Genomic DNA, 19,762 nt, shown 5'->3' with positions numbered 1-19,762 from the left:
GTGGGCACACGTGCCACGGGGATGCGCATGGCAGGAACGAGGATCATGAAAACGTGCGTGGTAGGAAGGTGCATCGCGGGAGCAGCCTGGGCCCCGGCTTTCTCATCGCTCGCGGCCCGGGGAAGCCGTGCCCGGAGCTCCCCACACCTCGCCCTGCCCCAGCTCCGGGGGCCGGCCGGCGGGCGGCGGCGCGGCCCGCCGGGGTGCTCGGCGCTGCGCCCGCCGCGGGGGCGGCTCCGGGGGGGGCCGGGGCTGCCGGGGCGGGGTTTGCGGGCAGGGCCGCTCCCGGCCGCCCGGCCCAGCCCAGCCCAGCCCCGCTCCCGGCCATGGCCCGGCGCCGCGCACGGCGGAGCCGCCCCGGCCCCGCGGAGCGGCTCCCGGATGCCCCCCTTCCAGTGGTGCAACGGTGAGAGCGGGGTCCGGGGGGGGGCGGGCGGGGGCTGTGGGAAGGGCCGGGGGCGATGGGGATGGGGGGGAGGCTCCCGGGGGGGGGAGGCTGCGGGGCGTGAGCTTGGGGGGAGCGGGCATCCCCCCCCCGCCGCCCCCCCAGCCCCTCCGTGCGGCTCGGGAAAGTTTCGCCTCGCTGCCGGTCCCTGCTCCCCGCCTCGCCCTTGGCCTCGCCTCCCGCCTTCCAGCCCCCGCTCCGGAGCGGTGCGGGGCGCGGCGGGGTCCCCGGGCAGCCCGGCGCCGGGAGCCCCGGTCCTGCAGCCCCGGGATGAGCCGGGGAAGCAGTTTTACTTCCAGAGCAGCGAGTCCTGGTCAGCTCCCAGGAATAAAGCCAATTACTAAATGAGTTTGCCATGCTCTCGCTTCGTGTGCTGGTGGCAATGAAAAAAAAACCCCTTTCATGTGTCCGCACAAGTGGAATAAACTTATTTTTAAAGGACCCCAGACAAGGCCCTGGCTCCTCGCTCTCGTGTTCGCTGTAAGAAATTCTCAGGAAAGTGGAACTGAGTTTGCACATGTGAGGGGGTTTTGGTTTAAATGAGAAGTGGTTTATTTTTATGACTAAGTAGTTGAGAAGCTGCGCTGGGAATTCCACCATCAAAGCCCTGCCTGAGCAACAAAGGCTGGGTTATTTTAATTTATGAAAGGGTTACAGCCTTTGAAGCTAAATATAATGCAACCAGTGGCTTCCTCTACTGTAACACATACCTTGTGTGTTCTTGTGCAACTTGGGGGATACGAAGCCACTGGTCCTGCAGGCAGTTAGCCCTGGCCATGTGGGGAGTGTGCGGGTTTCCATTAAACGGGGTACATCTAAATGCTCCACAGCAGAAAATGCAAACTTGGCTGTGTTAAAGAAACATCCTAAATAAGAGAGACTTTGCTTTTAGAGGCTCTGAGCAGCCACAGCTCTCCTCAGCTTCCCAAGGCACGGGCTTTGGGAAACCCCGCGAACAGAGCCCACCCTTGTTCAAAGGCCAAGACGTGGGTTTAGGAGACCGGCCGCCGGCATCTGACTTGTATGTTTTGGCTTTAAGCCCTGAGCTCGCAAATATTTAAATCAGCGGAGTCCAGCAAAATTTTGCAGAATTGGGACCGTTGGTGTAAATAAGTCTGAGACCCAGTAAAAAATCACATTTTCAACCTAAATAGGTATATTCAAAATGTCTTAACAGACAGCATATGCTATGCTGCCTCGGCATTTCAGCTCCTCTTTTGCATCACAGTTTTTCCTCCTGTTGCTCAGCTGTAGTTCAGGGGACTTTGCAGTCACCGGGCACGAGCCGGGTAACTTTACTTGGAGGGGAGCTGGTTATCCCCCATGGAGAACTGCTTGGCTTAGGGGCAACTTCTGCAGGAAGCCTATTCCAGCATCACAGCAAAAATTTTATGGAAGCTGCATTCAATTTTCTGATGCAAAGCCCACAGCTTTTGTGTGGGAGTAGAAAGGAATGGTTTTATTTAATGACCTGCTGAGTTTTCCATTTGTTTTATTGAACAAGAATTGGGGTGAGGGAGAAGCTCTGCTCAGCAAAAACCCCGTGCCTGCGCAGTACAGGCAGAAACTTGTGTCTGTCCTGACTTGAAATACTGTGAAATACTGCAAACTGTTGTGTCCGGAGGGCCAAACCACGTGGTGTCACCGGAGCACGAGGGTCCGCGTTTGCAGAGGCGTCGGCTAGGCTGTTCAGTGGGGTCGTGATGGTTAAGTCATGCTGTAGGGTTAGGTAGGGGGGAGCAGGGCTGGGGTCGTCACCCCGTTAGCCAACTCAACCGGAGGCACCGCATGTCCTCACCGCAGCTCGCGGCAGGGGTATTTAGGCCAGCTCAGTGCTTAAGTCTGCCAGGGAGCCGTGTGGGTGGGAGGAGGAGGAGGTGCAACCCGCAGCCCCGACGGGTCGAACCGTACCCTTGCCGTTTCTGCTTACGAAGGGGAGGTTTTGCAGTTTGCATGAAAAAACATTGCTGGCAAAATGAACCACCTTTCTGAGCCTCCTCGTAGTGAGAAGGGTCCAGAAAGTCGGTGCGTGTCTGTAGGTATTTTCACAGATGCCTAGTCACCCCTCTTTTCTCAGTTTTCAACTAAATAATTGTTCTACCACGCTACACTCAGGGATTCTGGTTTCAGGTACAAAAGTGGTAGACTTAAGCTGGTGAAATGGGTTTTGGTTTGGTTTTGGTGCCCATCAGGTCTTCATTTCATGTTGGTTATAACCAGATTTGATCCATTCCCCTTGAACTAAAAATACGGACGCCTTTGTCAGGCGAAGGGGTTTGCGCTAATCAAAACCATCGCTCAGCCAATGCGCCCACCATGTCGATGAGCTCTCGTGGGGAGGAGCGGGAGGGGCAGGGGCTGGCCAGGGTCGGGAGGACCTCGCTTTTCGCATTGCCTCGCTGAGACCCGCTGCTCAGGGGCTTGTCCTGGCAGGACCTTCTCATCTCAGCTGAGCCGATGGCTGCTCCCCGACGAGGAAAGGGCACTTCCCCGGAGCCGCGCTCCCTTTTCGGCACTGCAGCCTGGAGCTCATGAATTCTTGAAAGTCTGTTTCACAGGAATGAGCCTTGCTGAGCTGGTGAGTCTAAAATTGGCCTGGCCAGCTGTGTTGCGGCTGGCAGGGACATGTTAGACCGGCTCCTCTCTGCTTCCTTCGGTACGGGGCTGCAAGTTACAGCACCTCTTGTTCCACCTCAGTTTTTTCCCTCCTGCTGCTGCTGGTTTGACTGCCCCTCTCTCAGCACTTGCGTGGCTTTTACATGCAGCTGTTGCCACCTGTGGAGAATTTGGGCGTCTAACGTGGAGCAGTGCTCAGTAAGCAGCTTGCAGGGTTGGGGAATACGATTTCTGCCCCACGGGATGGGGCGCAGCCGGGCAGAGCGCGGGGACCGTAGGGACAACCCCGTGCAGAGGAGCGATGTCTGGGTGTGATGTTCAGGAGTTCGTACGCTAGGGTTTGAGCCCCTTAAGATGAGCGCAGAGGGATGTGCTGGGGAGATCCCAATCTTTGGAGATCTGGGAGATCTCCAATTGGGAGATGCCAATCCTGCATGGGATTGGCAGGGTTTGTCTCCCTCGGGGCTCTCCTTCCCAGCCCGCCCAGTGCTTCTCCTGGAAAACCTGTGGGACGCACATCCCAGCCTTTCCCTGCTCTCTGTGGAGCCGACTCTCCTCCTGCTATCCCCAGACAAAGGCTTTTCCATCTCATCACGGGTGGCCACGCAGCTGCCCACAGGGCAGGTCCAGGTCATCCCTCGCTGGCTGGCGGCGAGCTGTGGCACGCACAGAGCAAGCGTTCGCTGTGGCCAGCAGCAGCCCTTCGGGCCCCTCTCCCCTTGCTTCTCACGAGGCTGTTTCTGTCGCCGCGGCTCTTGTGGCACGGAGGGGAACGGCTGGTGCTTTTCAGCAGATTGTTGGAATAGCTCGCAGTTTGAAATACACGTAGGAAGCGTTATTGTTTCACTTGTGACCCGTTATTGTTACCACAACCCACCACTCTCTGTCTGGCCAGCTTCGAATGACGTTTCCTCCATCCATCAACAGCTGCTCTGCAGCCTGTGTCCCACCACCGTGTGCACCAGCATTACCTCATTTAGTTGCTCAGTGTTTTTTTTCCGAGCTGATATACTTTTTTTTTTTTTTTTTTGAGCATTTCTCAATCATTTCCAGCAGGGAAATGGAAAAAAACCCCAACCTTTCCTATTGTCTTTTCCTGCACCTGGTGGTCTCAAGAGCAGCAGGCTGGGAGAGGAGGAACCGACAAACAAATCCTCCCTTTCTCGCTCTGTAGATGAGGTGGCTGATGAATTGTCTCTGGCGATTACAAGAGGCAAAGATCAGCAAGTGGCTCTGCCCTCTGTAGCAGGAAAACCCCATTTCCTACAGTCCAGACTCTTGTCTGGTGCCTGCTCCGGCTGCACCGTGGTCCCCGGAGCCAGGTGCCTCTCTGGCCACAGTGGCTTTGGCCACTGCATCAGTGGGGCACGTTAAGTTCAAAGCACACCGCAAAGCAGATGCCCGGGAATAGCTGGGAATTGTGTCCCCCAGGGCAGGATCTCACCCCAGGGGAGCCGCCTGCCCGTCCTGCTCGGGCTCCCCTTGCTCTGCAGATGGCCCGGGCCTCTCTCGAGCACACGCTGCTGCCTTCTCTCCCCATCACAGTGGGGAGGAAACCAGACAGACCAAACCTGGGATCTCGCCGCTTGTGCAGAGGTTTCTGTCGCCCGCTGTCTTCCCGTCTCTGCTCTCCACGGAGGAGAGCCAATTTCATCCTCTCATGAGAAACAGGCAGAGGATTTTAGTGGGCTGTAATTAAACCCAGAAGTGTTTCTGTAGGAGCTTTTTGATGAGATTGCGCAGCGCGGGAACAGAGGGTGCTGAGCGGAAGGGGCGGGGGCAGATGCTCCGTGGAGCGCAGATGGGGCTCGGGGGCTGCTCTCCTTTAAAGTCCCATCTGAGTGAGATCTGATGAGAAATCAAAGCTCCAGCTCTTGTGGGGTCAGCATGATTTTGAGACATAAAAAGCGGTGCTTACTTATTGCCAGAGCCTGACTTTGCATCAGCTCCCAGCAGAGGCAGCTGCAGTGGGTCTGGTATTTCCGCGCCTTTCCCCCTTGGTCAGGTGGGGACCCTCCTGGGGTGGCCGCGCCGTCACGGGCTCTGTGTGAGGCCCTCCTCCGCATTTCCCCCCTGGTATCAGACTTGCAGCGAGACGTGGTGGCCCAAGCAGCGGCGTGTGGCTGGTGTGTGCTGGCACCCACGGTTTTGCTCAGAAAGGGGATTCGGTCACTGTGGTGCTGAACGTGCTCCTCCACAGCCCCGGCGCTTCTCCCAGCACCAAGGACGAACCAGCTACTTGCTCTTTCTGGCTCCCACGGAACAATGACAGACGCCAGCTGTTCTTGTTTTTCAAGCTCTTTTTTTGCTCTGTCCTTCCCTAAATCCCCTTCCAGCCTCCATGTATTTCTCTGGAGATGAAAGCACGGGGCCTCCTTTTCTCCCAGACGCCTGGATTCTGCCTGGGGTACGTTTGTGCTGCTGGAGAAGGGGTTTGTGACGGTAGAAATGCAGCGGTGTCTGCTGCCTGTGCCGCACTGAGCTGCTCTGAGGGGCTGCTGCTTTTCTGGGGGAGATCTCCAGTTCACAGGCCACGAGACCATGGCTTGGCGTTGGTTTCTGCCCACTTTGCAAACTCCAGAGGTGACGGAGTCAGCCCAGGCTCTCTCCGCTCTCACAGCACATCTTCTTCACCTCTTTTTTCCCTTCTTCCATCCTAAACGCTGTCTTTTCTCTTCCCCCCTGCAAAGGGTGCTCCTGCAGTCTGGGGCTGATCTATACCAGTAAACCCTGCACGATGCCTCCCATCACGTTCCAGGACCTGCCACTGAACATCTACATGGTCATTTTCGGCACCGGCATCTTTGTCTTCGTGCTCAGCCTCATCTTCTGCTGCTACTTCATCAGGTGAGCTGGGGGGGCTGTGGCAGTGGGTTGGCATCCCTGGGGCATCCCCAGCCCTTCCCAGTGCCCCGTTGTTTTGTCCCATAACACGGGAGCCGCTCGCCACGAGGATCTCCCCCAAGGAGCAAGGCCGGCCGCCCGCCGTGCTCGAGCCAGGCGTGATCGTGGTCCCCTGCGGCCGGAGGAGGCAGGAAACGCAGGAAGGGGCTCTTGTTTTTCAGGGGACCGCGCGGAGGGACGCATTGTGTCGGGCAGGGAAGGAGCAGTGCTGCACGGGAGAGGATGTGTCTTTACATTACACTCCCTGTTCAGGGAGGGCTATTTTTAAACCCAAAGCCGAGGCAGCGGTTGGCGTTGCTGCAGGGCCCGGGTGGTTCAGTCCTTTCCTGCAGGATGCCCCGTCTCCGCCGATGTCCTGTGCACATCTCAGCCATTTTTGGGACTGCGGAAGCAGGTCTCGGTGCCTCGGCTGGAGGACCAGCGAAGGCTGCGAGCGGTCTCCTTCTCCCCGTGTCTTGCTGGGTTTCTCTGCCAGGCGGTTTTCCCCAGAGTCCTCGCCCCGGCCAAGGTCACAGCAGGGCTGGGAGCTGCTGGTGGGCAAGCGCTGGAAATACAGTGTTTCCTGCGCCATGAACGACTTCCTAAGGCAAACAATCGGGGCTGCCGGCTCTTATCGCTCCCTGCTGCCGATTCCTGCCGGCGCTGGATGCGGCACGGGGCCCCGCTGTACTGCTTTGCCCGGGGCACAGCCTTGGGCTGGTGCTGCCCGTGGCCGCGCTGCTCCGATGGCACAAGCGCAGCCTCGAAGCAGCTTATCCCCAAATCCTGGTTGGGAAGGGTGCTTTCCCCTGATTTCAGATGCCTCCCAAATATTTTTGGCTGCACTGTTCAGACGTGACCCTTGAGGATGCTGTAAAACTGACGGTGCCTTTTTCTCCCCCTCTCCAGCAAACTGCGGCACCAGGCTCAGAGCGAGAGGTTCGGGTACAAGGAGGTAAAGTCGATAGTTGTTTCCTGCACGTACCTGCAGCGATTTGGGGCCGAGCGGGAGGTGGGCGCAGGCGGGTGGGGACGCAGCGGGGACCGATGCTACTCGTCCCAGCTGGGCGCATTCAAAAGTGGTGCGACGAGACACACTGCCCGCTGCGCCCGGGCTCGACCTGCCCCTGCCCGGCTCCGTTCAGCTCCCACTGGGGCTCCTGGCAAAATCCCTCCCGATGTTAAATCCTCCGCCTCCTTTTCTCCCTCAGGTGGTTTTAAAAGGCGATGCCCGGAGGCTGAACGTGCACGGGGTGAGTGGTACCACCTCTGGGTTTTGATGGAGTTGGGGCTAATGGAGACGATGCTCTGGGGCACATCCCCTCTGCTCCATGGGGTCGAAGGTGGCTCACAGGCAGAGTGGGGCCGGGATGGGGACGTGCTGACACCGCATGGCTGGGAATCGGGAGAAAAACCCCCTCCCCGGGGGCGGTTTGGGAACTGGGCTGAACTCCCAGCTGGAAATACCTGGGAAGAGGTGCCGCAGCAGTGGGATTTCCCCACCCGTGGCATTTCTGGTGGGAGCGGGACCACGCGTGGGCGTCGCGCTGGGTCCCACATGTTCGCACCCACCCTCACCCTCCGTCTCGCCTCCCGCAGCAGACCTGTGCCGTCTGCCTGGAAGATTTTAAGGTGAAGGAGGAGCTGGGGGTGCTGCCGTGCCAGCACGCCTTCCACAGAAAGTGAGTACGGCCACGGTGCCTGGCGGAGAGGTGCGGGGAGGGGGGATTTCCCCGGCGGGGATTTACATCCTCCCGTGTTTCTGCCCCGCAGGTGCCTGGTGAAGTGGCTGGAGGTGCGCTGCGTTTGCCCCATGTGCAACAAGCCCATGGCGGGTCCAGCACAGCCCCGCGCCGGCATCGGCACCCTCCTGGACGAGCTGGTATGAGCAGCCCCGCTCCTCACCGGCCAGATCCTGCCGGGGCTGTCGCGGGACCGCGGCTCCCTGGGGCTGCCCACACTCGGCATCACCCGGCCCCGCACGTCCCGAGGGATCAAACAGTTCGTCTCGAAGGATTCGAGATTTCCGAGTTGGGATTTTTAACTCGCAGGTCGTTGCTTTGTTTTGGGGGGGGTTGTTTGTTTCTTTACGTCGCCCCGGTTGTGCTCCGCGGGGACCGCGTGGAGCCGGGACCACCCGGGGTTGCCCGTGGAAAGCTGAGCCCCCACGGCGCAGGCGGGGGCTGCGTCCCCCCGCTCCCTCCTCCCCCTTTGCTGCACAGAGTATTTTTGTACCTGATCCCCTCCGGACTCTCAGGCTCCCTGCACGCCCGCGGCGGGGCTGTACAGTTTTGTGTAAAAGGATGATTAAACGGATGATTTCTCAGCCGGTCTGAGCTGTGAGCGCTCGCGGGGGCCGGCGGCGCCTCAGGGGAGCCTGAAGAAACCCCCTGCGGCGCTGGGGGGGGGGGGGGGCAGGGGGAGGCCGGGAGACCCCCCCCAGCCCCGGGGAGAGGAGACCGTGGGCCGTGGCCCCGCACTCGCGTCAGCACGTGGCACCCGCCCTCTTCCGTGGGGGATCTCCAGGCCCCCTCCCAGTACAGACCGGATCCCCTGGCCCCCTCCCAGTACAGACCGGATCCCCTCCCAGTACAGACTGGATCCCTTCCCAGAACAGACCGAATCCCCTAGCCTGCTCCCCAGAGTGGATCCCCTCCCAGAACGGACCGGATCCCCTAGCCCCCTCCCAGTGCAGACTGGATCCCCTCCCAGAACAGAGCGGATCCCCCGGCCCCCTCCCAGTGCAGACTGGATCCCCTCCCAGAACAGAGCGGATCCCCCGGCCCCCTCCCAGTGCAGACTGGATCCCCTCCCAGAACAGAGCGGATCCCCCGGCCCCCTCCCAGTACAGACTGGATCCCCTCCCAGAACAGAGCGGATCCCCTGGCCCCCTCCCAGTACAGGCTGGATCCCCTCCCAGAACAGAGCGGATCCCCTGGCCCCCTCCCAGTACAGGCTGGATCCCCTGCCCCCTTCCCAGTACAGACCGGCTCCCCTCCCAGAACAGAGCGGATCCCCCGGCCCGCTCCCGGCGGAGGCTGGCAGCTGTAGCCCAGAGGCCCCGCCGCCCAGCGCCGAGGCCGGCCCGCCCGATCCCCGCGGGCCGTTTCCCAGCCCAGACCCTCCGCGGTTCCCTGAAGCGTTACCCGAGGTGCCCGAAACGGCCTCACACCGGCCCCCCCCGGCCCCGGCGCCCCCCGCGGGCGGAGCCCAGGCCGGGGCACGCCCCCCGCCCCCCTCTTTTCGCTCATTTTTCACATATACAAGTAACAGTGACGCCAGCAGTGACGCTGCCGACCCCCCGGCGCTCAGAAGGGAATTGTGCCACGTCGTAACGCGGGGCGCACACGTCACGCAGCCGCGTGCCACTCCCACTCATCATGCGCTATGAACCGGAAGGATCGGGGCGGCCTCTGCCGCGCCGCACCCCACCGCCGCGCCACTCACCCCGAGGTCGGGGCGAGGCGAGCCCCCTCGGGGGCCGCCGCGTCTACCGGTGCACCCCCCTCTGCATCAGCCGGTCCCGCGCTCACAGCCCTCCCCCTGCCCTCCCCCGGGCCGCACGGCCGCCCTTCCCCGCATCCTGGTGAGTTATTACCCATGCTAATTTATTCACGCGTCACCACGCCCCCCTCGCCACCGCCTTTACGGCAAGGGTGGGGTTTTGCGACAACGGCGCGGTTTGCGGCGTCCGCTGGGGGAGGTGGTCGCCCCCTGCTCTGGGGGGGTTCCGCGGGTTTCTCCTCGCAGAGCGCGGCCGCCCGCGGTCAGTACCGGGAAGTGTATTTAAATGGGGGGGTGTGGGTGTATTTAAAGGCGTTTTAGAGCGGGGGCGGTCACACCGCGGGGTGGGAAGTGGCCCTGGGGTGCGGGTCCGGCCCTGGTCGGGCCATGGAGCTCAGCGGCCTAGTACGAGCCCTGAGGCTGGAGGGGCCGCGGGACGGGGCACAGCCGGAGCAGCCGCCCCCCGCTGTCCCGCCGGCCGAGCAAGTCCTCGTCCAGATCGGGCTGCTCTTCTCGGAGGGGGGCGGCGGCGCCCCCAAGGCCGGCGTGGTCAGAGACCTGGGTGCGCTTGTCGAGGCTGCAGACTGCCGGTGGCTTTTTGGAGGTGTGAGCCCTGCGACGCTGGGTGAGTTGGTGGCTGCGCTGAATGGCTACGCAGCACCCCCAAAGCAGGAGCAAGATGCTGCAGATCTCCCCAGTAAGGACAGTGCGTACACTGCCGCAGCTGAGAGAGCGGCAGATGTTGGCTCAGTGTTTCTACACCTCCTTGCGAAGCTGGAAGCTGCCAAGACCCAGGAGTCTCTGGGCGTCCCCGTGGTGGCTCCAGTCCTGTGCCGTGTGATGGGACCCATCTACATCTTTGCTGCAACACATATTGTGGAGAGGCCCTGGACAAATGTGAGGTCTCAGTCGGTGGCACAGGAGCTGCTGGCGTTGCTGGTTCAGGCCGCAGGCTGCGGGTCGGTGGCTGAATTCCTTCGGGGAAAGAATGAAGATGAGGAAGGAATATTTGCAGCAGTGATGGGGCTCCTGAAACAAGAGTTAACCAAGTGAGTAGGAAGGGGAGGGCAGCGATGGAGAGGGTGGCCTGTTTAGCTGGTCTCTAGGTAGGAAATACTGGCAACTTTTGGGAAACTGTGAGCTCAGGCATTACATGACACTAGATGATAAATATGGGGCCAAGAGCTTTACAAATACCCAGTAATGGAAGGTGGTGGTGGGTGAATCAGTCAGAGCTTACTGCCAGCTGAGAGGCGTAAATGCATAGGAAATGAGCCCTCGTTAGTTCCAGCGTTCACTGAGCTTATGTTTGTATTTCCAGAGACACTTGGAAGCGTAACCCTGCCACGAAGCATGTGTTCTCCTGGACGCTGCCTCATGTCACCCGGCCCTGGCTTAGCCATTACCTGGAGCGTGTCCTCCCGCCATCGCTGCTCATCTCGGACGACTACTGGGAGGAGAATAAAATCCTGGGTGTGCGCTGCCTGCATCATATCATTCTCAACGTGGTATGGGATTTGAGAAATTCGATCCCTTTCTGGCTGTTGTTTGAATGAAGGGTGGGTTGGACACCTGTTAGGATTCCTAACTTGTAATCCTGGTTCTGCTGTTAACCTAGCTGTTCTGCTCCATCTGCCATGCTGTCCCTGTGTGTTTAAATATGTGTAGCTCTTACATCTGTTAACATGAAGCAAAGAATTGCTATGCCACCTTTTGAACTCAGCCGATTCACGAATCGGCCCGACAATGGTTTGCAGAGCAGGGTATTAAAGTAATGCCAGTGGAACTGCAGAAATGCAGCTGGGGAGGTGAGGTAAAGCGGCCACTCCTGTGCGTGGCAGGGTTTAACCTGCATTTATTATAGCACCTGCTCCCACTTTCCTGTAAGCAGTGTTCCTAATGTGGACTATGTGTGAGGGTTGTGGTGGTCTGTGTTTTTTGTTTGTTTGTTTTAAATAAAACCTGGGTTTCTGAAGGTTGTTCTCTTTTATTAGGTTAAGCGGGTGCTGAACGTGACGCGCAGGAATAATGTTCTGTTCTCTGTTGTTGCAGCCAGCTGCTGACCTGTGCCAGTTCAACAGGGCTCAGGTTGTGTACCATGCCCTTTACAACCATCTCTATTCACGAGAGGCCCCTCTCATCAAGGTAGGACAGCAGAACTTCATTTTAATCTGCCTCGTGGTATTGCATGTTATCGGCCCCATGAGGGACAGCCAGCTTAAGGCATGAGGAGGCAGAACCTGTTTCCTCACAGACAGTCCAGTCCAGCTGTTATTAGCCGATGTCTGTGGCCAAGAGACAAAGTAACTCTAGATTTCAGGAAAATCTCATAGTGGAGGGAAGACCTCTTGCCTCCTGTCCCCTTCCAGGTGGCAGCCTTGCTGAAGAGGGCCAGTCACAGGGGTAACAGGTAGTAGAAATGGTCGGCTCTGACAGGGGAGCTGCAGCAGCTGTGGGTGGTCGGGGGGTTGGAAGTTACTGGTGTTTTGGAGAGAACATCAAAAGGACTGCCCAGATTTACTGTCTTGCACCGAACCAGGCAGTACTGCTGTGCCTGCTGGATTTGCTGCCCATCCTGGAGAGAGCCCAGCGGCAGCAGAAGCAGGGCAGACCAACCACCCCCTGCGATGAGGTGCTGCAGCTGGTTCTGACCCACATGGAGGCAGAGCATCGCCTTGCGCTGCGGCGGGTGTACGCCAGGACCCTGCCTGCCTTTGTGCAGAGGTGAGAGCAGCAACCGCAGCCCTGCAGGGACTTGCTTTGGCCTTGGTATATATCTCCCTCCTCAGTGTGTGTTTCTTCGTGTCGGCAGGCTTGGCATCCTGATAGTGCGGCACCTGAAGAGGCTGGAGCGAGTTATCCTGGGGTATCTGGAAGTCTGTGATGGCCCTGAGGAAGAAGCCCGGCTGGGAATACTGGAGACACTGCAGTGCATCATAGAGCACGCTTGGCCCAGGTACCTGTCTGGGGGTGAAAGACGCTGTAGAAAGCATATCCTGAATGCTGTCACTCTTTCAGAGCCAAAGTTACTGTTGCTTGAGGAAAAGGCCTTGAAATCTTGAGGGAGAATCTGTCACAGGGAGGAATCACTGGCATTACTGCTTTGCTGAAAAACCTGGCCCAAAAATTAAGCTCCTCACTTTGACCTGACTTCTGCCTGTTCTAGAAGCATCAACTTGGCTAAAAACTTAATCTCTGTTCTCTGCACGGCAGAACTGTGGAGTAAGCCCTGTGCTGTGAATTAGGCTGCCCAATGAACGGCATTCCCGATACACCATCCTAAGGTTACCTCTGTGTTCAGGGCCTGCATCCTCCCTCTGGTGGGCATACTGAAGGAGGCAGCGTCTTCAGCCTCCTCGCTGAAGCAGTTGTTCATTTAGGCCAGCTACAATCCTGCTCCACACGTAAATGGCAACTAGCAGCTCCTGCCTGAAGTGTCTAGGAACTGCTAAGCAAGGCCGTGCTTTCCCCTGGCTTGTGAAGAGGATTTAGAATAAGGAGCAGTTGCCGTTTCCCTCCACAGAATGCCATGCAGACTCCCTGTGCTCCTCAAAGCCCTGCTGAAGATGATCTGGGACGTACACACTGACCAAGGTTCAACGCCAGAGCCGGTAAAAGCCGCCTTGCTCCAGGGGGCCACTGAATGCCTCATCCTGCTGGATCGCTGCTCTGAAGGGCAAGTGAAGGTGAGCCGGGGGCCCAGCACTGCTTCATCTCTGATCCCTTCCCCCTTAGAAGGGGCAGCATGGTGCATGCAAGAGCCCACTTGCTTCCTCAGTCCAACAGTATTTTGAAAGCATCCCTTTCCACCCACCTCAACGTTAGTACTTGATTGATAAATGACTTGATACGTGTATCTCAACAGGTATCTATAGATGCTTTGTAGAACTCTCTTCCAACAGATAGCTGGGGGAGGGTTGCTAACACCATAAACCTGAGTGTGCCAAGGCACTGGAAACTGATGCTTTTCTTGTTTCAGGTCCTGCTGGAAGTCGTGTACAGCAGCTGTGAGGAGAACCGTGTACGGGAATGCATCAGAAAAGTGCAAGAGAACACGTGAGGCGTGGCTGATCAATGCTCACCCCCGCTTTTTGTACAGTAAATTTTATTTATTTAAAGTTGCTGTCTCTTTCATCCCACCCGTTAGCCCCATACCTGCCCCAAACAAGACACACTTGTGTGCTCGCCTAGCCACATGCGGGCTTCTCCAGCTGTAGAACAAAGCAGCAGTGCCCCCAGTCTAGGTTCCTTCCTAGAGCACAGTCCGAGCTGAGCCTTGTGTGGTTGTAGAGACGGTGGGGAGTCGCCTTCCCTAAAAACTGCACTTCGTGCAGGAGTTGTACAAACTTGCTGCGATTGCCTGGGGTCGGGACAGAAACCCTTCTTTTCTTAAAGAAAATTGCTAGTCTGGAATATGAAAAAAGGAGTAAATATTGAGGGTCCTGCACAGAGTGGTGAAAGCTGGAAGGAGTTTTAGTGACGGATCTGGAGTCCTGTCATTCAGTACAAAATCCAGGTTCAGGAAGGAGTCAGGCTGCTTTTGTTTTGGTGGCTGGCTCTGTTTCTTCTTCATACTCTATTTCAATGTAGGGACGTTTTCTTCTGGCTGGTCCTTTCAGTGGAGTTTTCCCTTTAGATTTGGAGCGAGGGGCTTTCTTCTCTACTTCTTCCTCCTCCTCCTGCTCCTCTTCACTACTTGTCTCCAACTTATCCATGTCCTGAAAAGAAAGACAAGAGTGACATCAAAGCACGCTGTTTACCTCCTCTTTCTGCAAGATCATCTTGTGTATCCAATTCCATTTTATAATTCCTGGCTCCCAGCTGTCTAGCCAGAGGAGTCGGGGTGTAGTGGATACGGTGCAGTCTGACTGTATCATTGTGTACCACAAGTCTGATTTTGCTGGCTCTTATCCCATCACCAGCGACACCAAGAGGTTGGAGGTTACTTTCAAAAAGCTTAGCCTGACAGTTTATAGCTGGTGCTTCACCTACCTCAAAGTCGCTGAGGTCGCTGTCATCTGCTTCCACAAACTCTCTTTTATCCATGTCCTGTAAGAAATAAAGTCAGAAGCTACTACATGACACTGAGCACAATACAGTGTCACAACTCGCAACAATGAGCCATCGAAGTCACCACTTGCGCACACACAGGCTTTTTCTGAGTTCACCTCTCCTGATGTGTTGTTCTCACCCTGACGTTCACACTACAGTGCCCAGCAGGTAGGTGAACCGGAGGTGCTGCACCAGGTCAGGGAAGGATTAACTGTGGTGCTGTGGCTGAAAGCATTACCTCATCATCATCTTCTTCCTTCTCTGCATCGGACTCGCTCTCGCTTTCTGCATCTTGCTGTTGTAGAGCTTTGTCAAAGGCGTGAATGGGGAAGTTGTAAATGTCTCCATACTGAAAAGGAAAATGGATTTTCTGTAAGTCACAGGAGGAAGGCAGCCGTTGGTGGTAGGGTCATCTACAGCCTATGGCCTGTGCGGAGGCAGTATCGAACTAGGGTGAACTTGTGGTTCAGCCCCTTCCCTAATTCTGAAGTACACACTCCTGTACAGACAATGAGGGGCTCTGTGTTTTGGGGAAGCAAGTCCTCCAGCCTGTTACAAAGCCACTCGAGAAGGGCAGTCATCCCCTACCCCTCCTATGCGGGTGGTGCTTCTCTTTCACACCAACGCCCGTGTCCCTCCCAGAGAACCAGCCGGACAGAGGGCAGTAGGAGCAGTTTTACTGCTGTGCTCTGAAGGCAGCGATCCTTACTGTATCCTGTTTCAGTCTTTCCAGTAATTCCTTCTCAATGGCATTATCCAGCTGAGCGGCGATCAGGGCTTTCTCCTAATGGAGCAAAGAGGAGCTGTGTCAGTTGTTTGAAAGACATGCGGAACAGAAGCAATGGACAGGAGTTTACACGAAGGAGTGGTATTACCTCTCTCCTCTTCTCTCGCCTTTCAATCTTTCTGCGTAAGGGAACGAGCTTCCTCCTACAGGGAACAACATGCGCTAGTTAGCGAATCTGTCAGCCTCTTTCTTGTGTAGCAGATGAGCAAATGCTCATTTGGGGCAGGAACCAGCAGTTGTATCACTAGAAATGTGGCTGCAACTAGTTTAAGTGCATTTATATACGCAGGCTACACTGCAGTTAAATCCATTTCAGCCAGGTTCACTTACAAGCCTGCCAAAGCCTCAGGAAAACAGCTAGGCACGCTAGGGCTGTGCGTACAGCCAGTGACAGTGGCTCAGCGGACAGGCAGCCGCTCGATAAGCCAAACCAACACGATCGCTCTTAGTTGTGTCACTTACTGTCGCTTGAGCGTCAGCTTCCGGATGCGGATAAGGTACTGTGTGATCTTAGTAAATCGCTGCTTGCATTTGTGTCGGATGAACCGCGGCCAGTAGATGAGGTTCTCGTCTATCTCTTCCAGTGCTTTCTCATAGTTCTTGCTTAGCAGGACCTGGAAAAGGGTTGAGCTACAGAGTGGCAACAAAGCGGGGACACATCTGCTCTTGGGAGGAGCGCCGTCGCTCCCTGCCCTCCACTGCCTCTCGGTCTGTTACATTAGAGCGCGCTTCGTTAGCGGTCTGCTCTCGTTAACTCACCCGCTCCCAGAGTCGACGGGGAAAAGCCGCCCGCTCTATCGTCTTCATGTACAGGTAGCACCGACCTAAAGAAAAGAGGAGTGTGATCCCCGGAGAAAGACTGAGCACGTCACTGACAGGGGGAGAGTGCCCGGAGCTGGGGTGCCCTCGGGCAGGGGGTATTCGCCCCCTCCCCGCCCAAGGGGTTGCTCACGGCAGCTGCCAGGCTCTCACCTTTCTCCTCCCTGATGGTCGCATACTGGCTGTTTGCCAGCGGGCAGGAGGAACGGTTGCACAGACCGGTCAGGTTGTACTCATTGCGGCAGAAGTTCTGGGTTTTTGTCCTGGGAAGAAGAGAGGCGAGGATAAAGGGGAAGGGCGGGAGTACCCCCCCCTGCCCCTCGCAGCCGCCTACACCATTCTCTGCGCCTGTCATGCGTGGCCGCGGTGGCGCAGGGACAAGGGGAAGACGCCGGGGCCAGAGGGGCACCCAAACTTGTCCCTCCTCTCCTCACCGAAGCGCCCTGCAGACCCCCCCCCCCCCCCCCCCGCGCTGGGAGAGCTCAGCCCGCCCCCTCCCCGCAAAAACTCACGTTATCTTGTAGGAGCAGAACTGCCTGTTCCCCAGCGTGTCCCAGACAACCTGTGAGGGTGAGGACAAACAGCGGGTGACGCAGGCCGGCACCCTCGGCACCCCCTGCCTCCCGCAGCCCCCGGTGCGGCTCTAACGGGGGGGGGGGGGGGGGGACGACGACGACGACCCCCACAGAGACGGGGCTCCCCTCCCCGCACCCCGCTGGCGGGGCGGGTGCGGTGCAGCAAGAGGCGCGGGGACAGCGCGTCTGCCGCTGCCGCCTTCCCATTTACGGGTCCCCCCCCCCCACCCGCCATCCGCCCCCCAAGCGCCCCCCGGCCCGGGGACGGGGACCACCCCACACCCCCCTCCCGCCACGTGGTGGTTGGGGACGGGCCCAGCCGGACGCAACCGAATCAGCGGCGGGGCGGGCGCCGATCGGCTGCGGCGGGGAGGGGGGGGTGGGGGGTGGAGGGTGCGGGCCCGAATCCTCCGGCGGACTCACGTCGTCCGAATGCATGGTGGGGGGGTGCCGCCGGGCCGCGCGGCCTAGCGCGCCGCCATCGCCGGAAGGGGCGGGGCGCGGCCCGGCGAGCTCTCGCGAGAGCGGAGGCGCGGGAAGGGCGGAGGGGGGGAGGCTGCCTGTCCTGTCATGGCGGCGGCGCGGCGGGTCCTCCGGCGTAGGGCCGCGGCCGTGGCCCGGGCGGGGAAGTAAGCCCGTGGCGCGTAAGCCTGCGAGGCTGTCGTGGCCCGCTGCCGGTGCGCGCCGCTGAGCGAGCCCTGTCAAGAGCGTTGTCCCCGGGCAGCCCCGAACAGGTGCTGGTCGAGGCCTGCCTCGTGCTTGAGGCGGCAGAGGGGGGGTCCGGCCTCAGGCCGCGTCTGCTCTGTCGTCCCTCCGCTCTGCCTTTGGCAGTAGGAAATGGCCGCTGCCTCAGCGACGGCGGGGACGGCCGGTGCCATCGGCTCCCGATGCAGACCCCGCGCTCTTTAATTTTACAGCGCAGGAGCTGTGAGGGAAACGTTCGCCTGCAGATTCTCTCCCCGAGGGGGGAAAACTCTTTCCTCCACAGCTACCAAGGCCCGCCGTGTCTCCCTCCCTCTCCCCAAGCTGCAGGGCTAGTGGTACCTGTTTATATCGCTGTTAATGCACTCAAGAACTAGGTGAATTTTTTCATCTGGTAAAAAAAATCAGGTCGTTTGATGCAAAGGTTATGACCTAATTCTTCACTCAGAGCGGAGAAACTCCCATCAATGACATCGGCACTGCTACTAATTTATTAATTGAAAAGTCTGAGCTGCTAATGCCAGCCAGAGTGTCGTGGCTTAACCCCGGCTGGCGACCAAGCACCACGCAGCTGCTCGCTCACTCCCCCCCGGTGGCATGGGGGAGAGCATCGGAAGGGGAAAAGTGAGAAAACTCGTGGGTTGAGAAAAAAACAGTTCATTAGGCAAAGCAAAATCTCTGCACGCAAGCAAAGCAAAACAAGGAACTCATTCACTGCTTCCCGTCGGCAGTGTTGTGGTTTAACCTCAGCCGGCAACTGAGCACCACACAGCTCACCCCCCCCTCCCCGGTGGGATGGGGGAGAGAACTGGAAGAGTAGAAGTGAGAAAACTCGTGGGTTGAGGTAAAAGCAGTTTAATAATTGAAATGAAATAATAATAATGCACAAAGCAAGTGATGCACAATGCAACTGCTCACCACCCGCCGACCGATGCCCAGCCAGGCCCCGAGCAGCGGCCCCCCCGGCCAGCTTTCCCCCAGTTTATGTACTGAGCGTGACGTCCCATGGTATGGAATGTCCCTTTGGCCAGTTGGGGTCAGCTGTCCTGGCTGTGCCCCCTCCCAGCTTCTTGTGCACCCCCAGCCTTCTCGGTCAGTAGAGCATGGGAAGCTGAAAAGTGCTTGGCTGGTGTAAGCGCTACCTAGCAACAACTAAAACATCAGTGTGTTATCAACTTTGTTCTCATCCTAAATCCAAAACACAGCACTGTACCAGCTACTAGGAAGGAAATTAACTCTATCCCTGCCGAAACCAGGACAGGCAGGCAGGTGTTCAGCCATCTCCAGGAAAGCAGGGCTCCATCACACGTCATGGTGACTTGGGAAGACAAACGCCATCACTCCAAACCTCCCCCCATTCCTCCTTCTTCCCCCAGCTTTATGTGCTGAGCATGACATCATACGGTGTGCAATATCCCTTGGGTCAGTTGGGGTCAGCTGTCCCGGCTGTGTCCCCTCCCAGCTTCTTGTGCCCCCCCAGCCTGCTCACTGGTGGGGTGGGGTGCGAGGCAGAAAAGGCCTTGACTGTGTGTAAGCACTGCTCAGCAGTAACAAAAACATCCCTGTATTATCAACACTGTTTCCAGCACAAATCCAAAACATGCCCCATACCAGCTACTGTGAAGAACATTAGCTCTACCCCGGCCAAAACCAGCACACAGAGGAAAGAGTCTGACTTGCGTTGCCGATGCGAACAGCAGAGCGCTGCTGGGTGAGGTGCCTGGGGAGGGCTGGCTGGCGAGGAGCCCGCCTTGCAGGAATCAGAGGCTCGTCTGCTTTCGTGGTGCTCGCAGGGGGTGGGTTTCCAGAGCAACCAGCCACCGGGCACGCAGAGGGGCTTAGTGTTAATATTTAACTGGGAGGTGCACTGTGGAGGTGTGAATAGATCCCCAAATAGAACAGCTCGCATTTTTTCCTTCCATCACAGAAAGCAAACACATTTTTCCTTTTATTCTTGGCAAAGCAGGGAAACAGGTGGAAGACAAAAATAACCAGTTTTTGAGAACATGCTTAGCATTAGTCATTTCCAGTCAGCCTAAGAAATATAATTTCATCTTGTATGAGCAAAGCGAGGGGCAATGGGCCCACCGTGGATGTGGGATTGCCTGACAATAGCCATTTATGACCTTTGGTAATGAGTCATAAGGTACCAAATCTCGATGAATTGTTATTATCCTCCTGTCTCCCTGCTGGCAAGCGCATCTGCATTGTGCTGCTTGGGCTCCAGAGCAGTGAATCATCTGTTCTTTCTGGCAAGTGAAATGGCTGTGCGTTACACAACTGCTCATTCAAGAGAAGAAATGAGTTTATATAAACTGCCAACAGTGGAACCAGAGAAGTTGTAAGTTTGAGGTTTCACTGGAAAAAATGAGATCACTG

At 57.7% G+C, this 19,762-nt stretch overlaps 3 protein-coding genes and 1 non-coding gene across 4 annotated transcripts; 2 read left to right on the top strand and 2 right to left on the bottom strand.

Annotated features, from left to right (window-relative positions):
- Positions 1-344: 344 nt before the first annotated feature.
- On the top strand, positions 345-8,264 carry RNF122 (ring finger protein 122). Its single transcript, XM_076358857.1, has 6 exons — positions 345-406; positions 5,752-5,908; positions 6,854-6,899; positions 7,156-7,197; positions 7,544-7,626; positions 7,718-8,264. The coding sequence occupies exons 1-6, from the start codon at positions 382-384 to the stop codon at positions 7,830-7,832; spliced, it is 468 nt and encodes a 155-aa protein (XP_076214972.1). The 5' UTR covers positions 345-381; the 3' UTR covers positions 7,833-8,264.
- A 986-nt stretch (positions 8,265-9,250) lies between these two features.
- On the bottom strand, positions 9,251-9,346 carry LOC143170631 (small nucleolar RNA U13). The gene has a single exon (XR_012997085.1). It is a non-coding gene; the product is annotated as a small nucleolar RNA U13 (small nucleolar RNA).
- A 430-nt stretch (positions 9,347-9,776) lies between these two features.
- Positions 9,777-13,508, top strand: TTI2 (TELO2 interacting protein 2). Its single transcript, XM_076358794.1, has 7 exons — positions 9,777-10,497; positions 10,770-10,956; positions 11,501-11,593; positions 11,988-12,172; positions 12,261-12,404; positions 12,972-13,134; positions 13,428-13,508. The coding sequence occupies exons 1-7, from the start codon at positions 9,836-9,838 to the stop codon at positions 13,506-13,508; spliced, it is 1,515 nt and encodes a 504-aa protein (XP_076214909.1). The 5' UTR covers positions 9,777-9,835.
- Positions 13,509-13,536: 28 nt separating this feature from the next.
- MAK16 (MAK16 homolog) lies at positions 13,537-17,177 on the bottom strand. The gene is made up of 10 exons (XM_076358795.1): positions 17,105-17,177; positions 16,619-16,668; positions 16,260-16,369; positions 16,047-16,111; positions 15,750-15,901; positions 15,376-15,430; positions 15,210-15,284; positions 14,739-14,849; positions 14,441-14,497; positions 13,537-14,166 (listed from the first exon to the last, which is right to left on the bottom strand). The coding sequence occupies exons 1-10, from the start codon at positions 17,117-17,119 to the stop codon at positions 13,978-13,980; spliced, it is 879 nt and encodes a 292-aa protein (XP_076214910.1). The 5' UTR covers positions 17,120-17,177; the 3' UTR covers positions 13,537-13,977.
- Positions 17,178-19,762: the final 2,585 nt, after the last annotated feature.

Source organism: Aptenodytes patagonicus, chromosome 24, assembly GCF_965638725.1.
Source record: "Aptenodytes patagonicus chromosome 24, bAptPat1.pri.cur, whole genome shotgun sequence".
NCBI classification, from domain to species: domain Eukaryota; kingdom Metazoa; phylum Chordata; class Aves; order Sphenisciformes; family Spheniscidae; genus Aptenodytes; species Aptenodytes patagonicus.
Note: the sequence above shows the minus strand (reverse complement) of the source record. Positions and strands in the feature narration are given on the sequence as shown.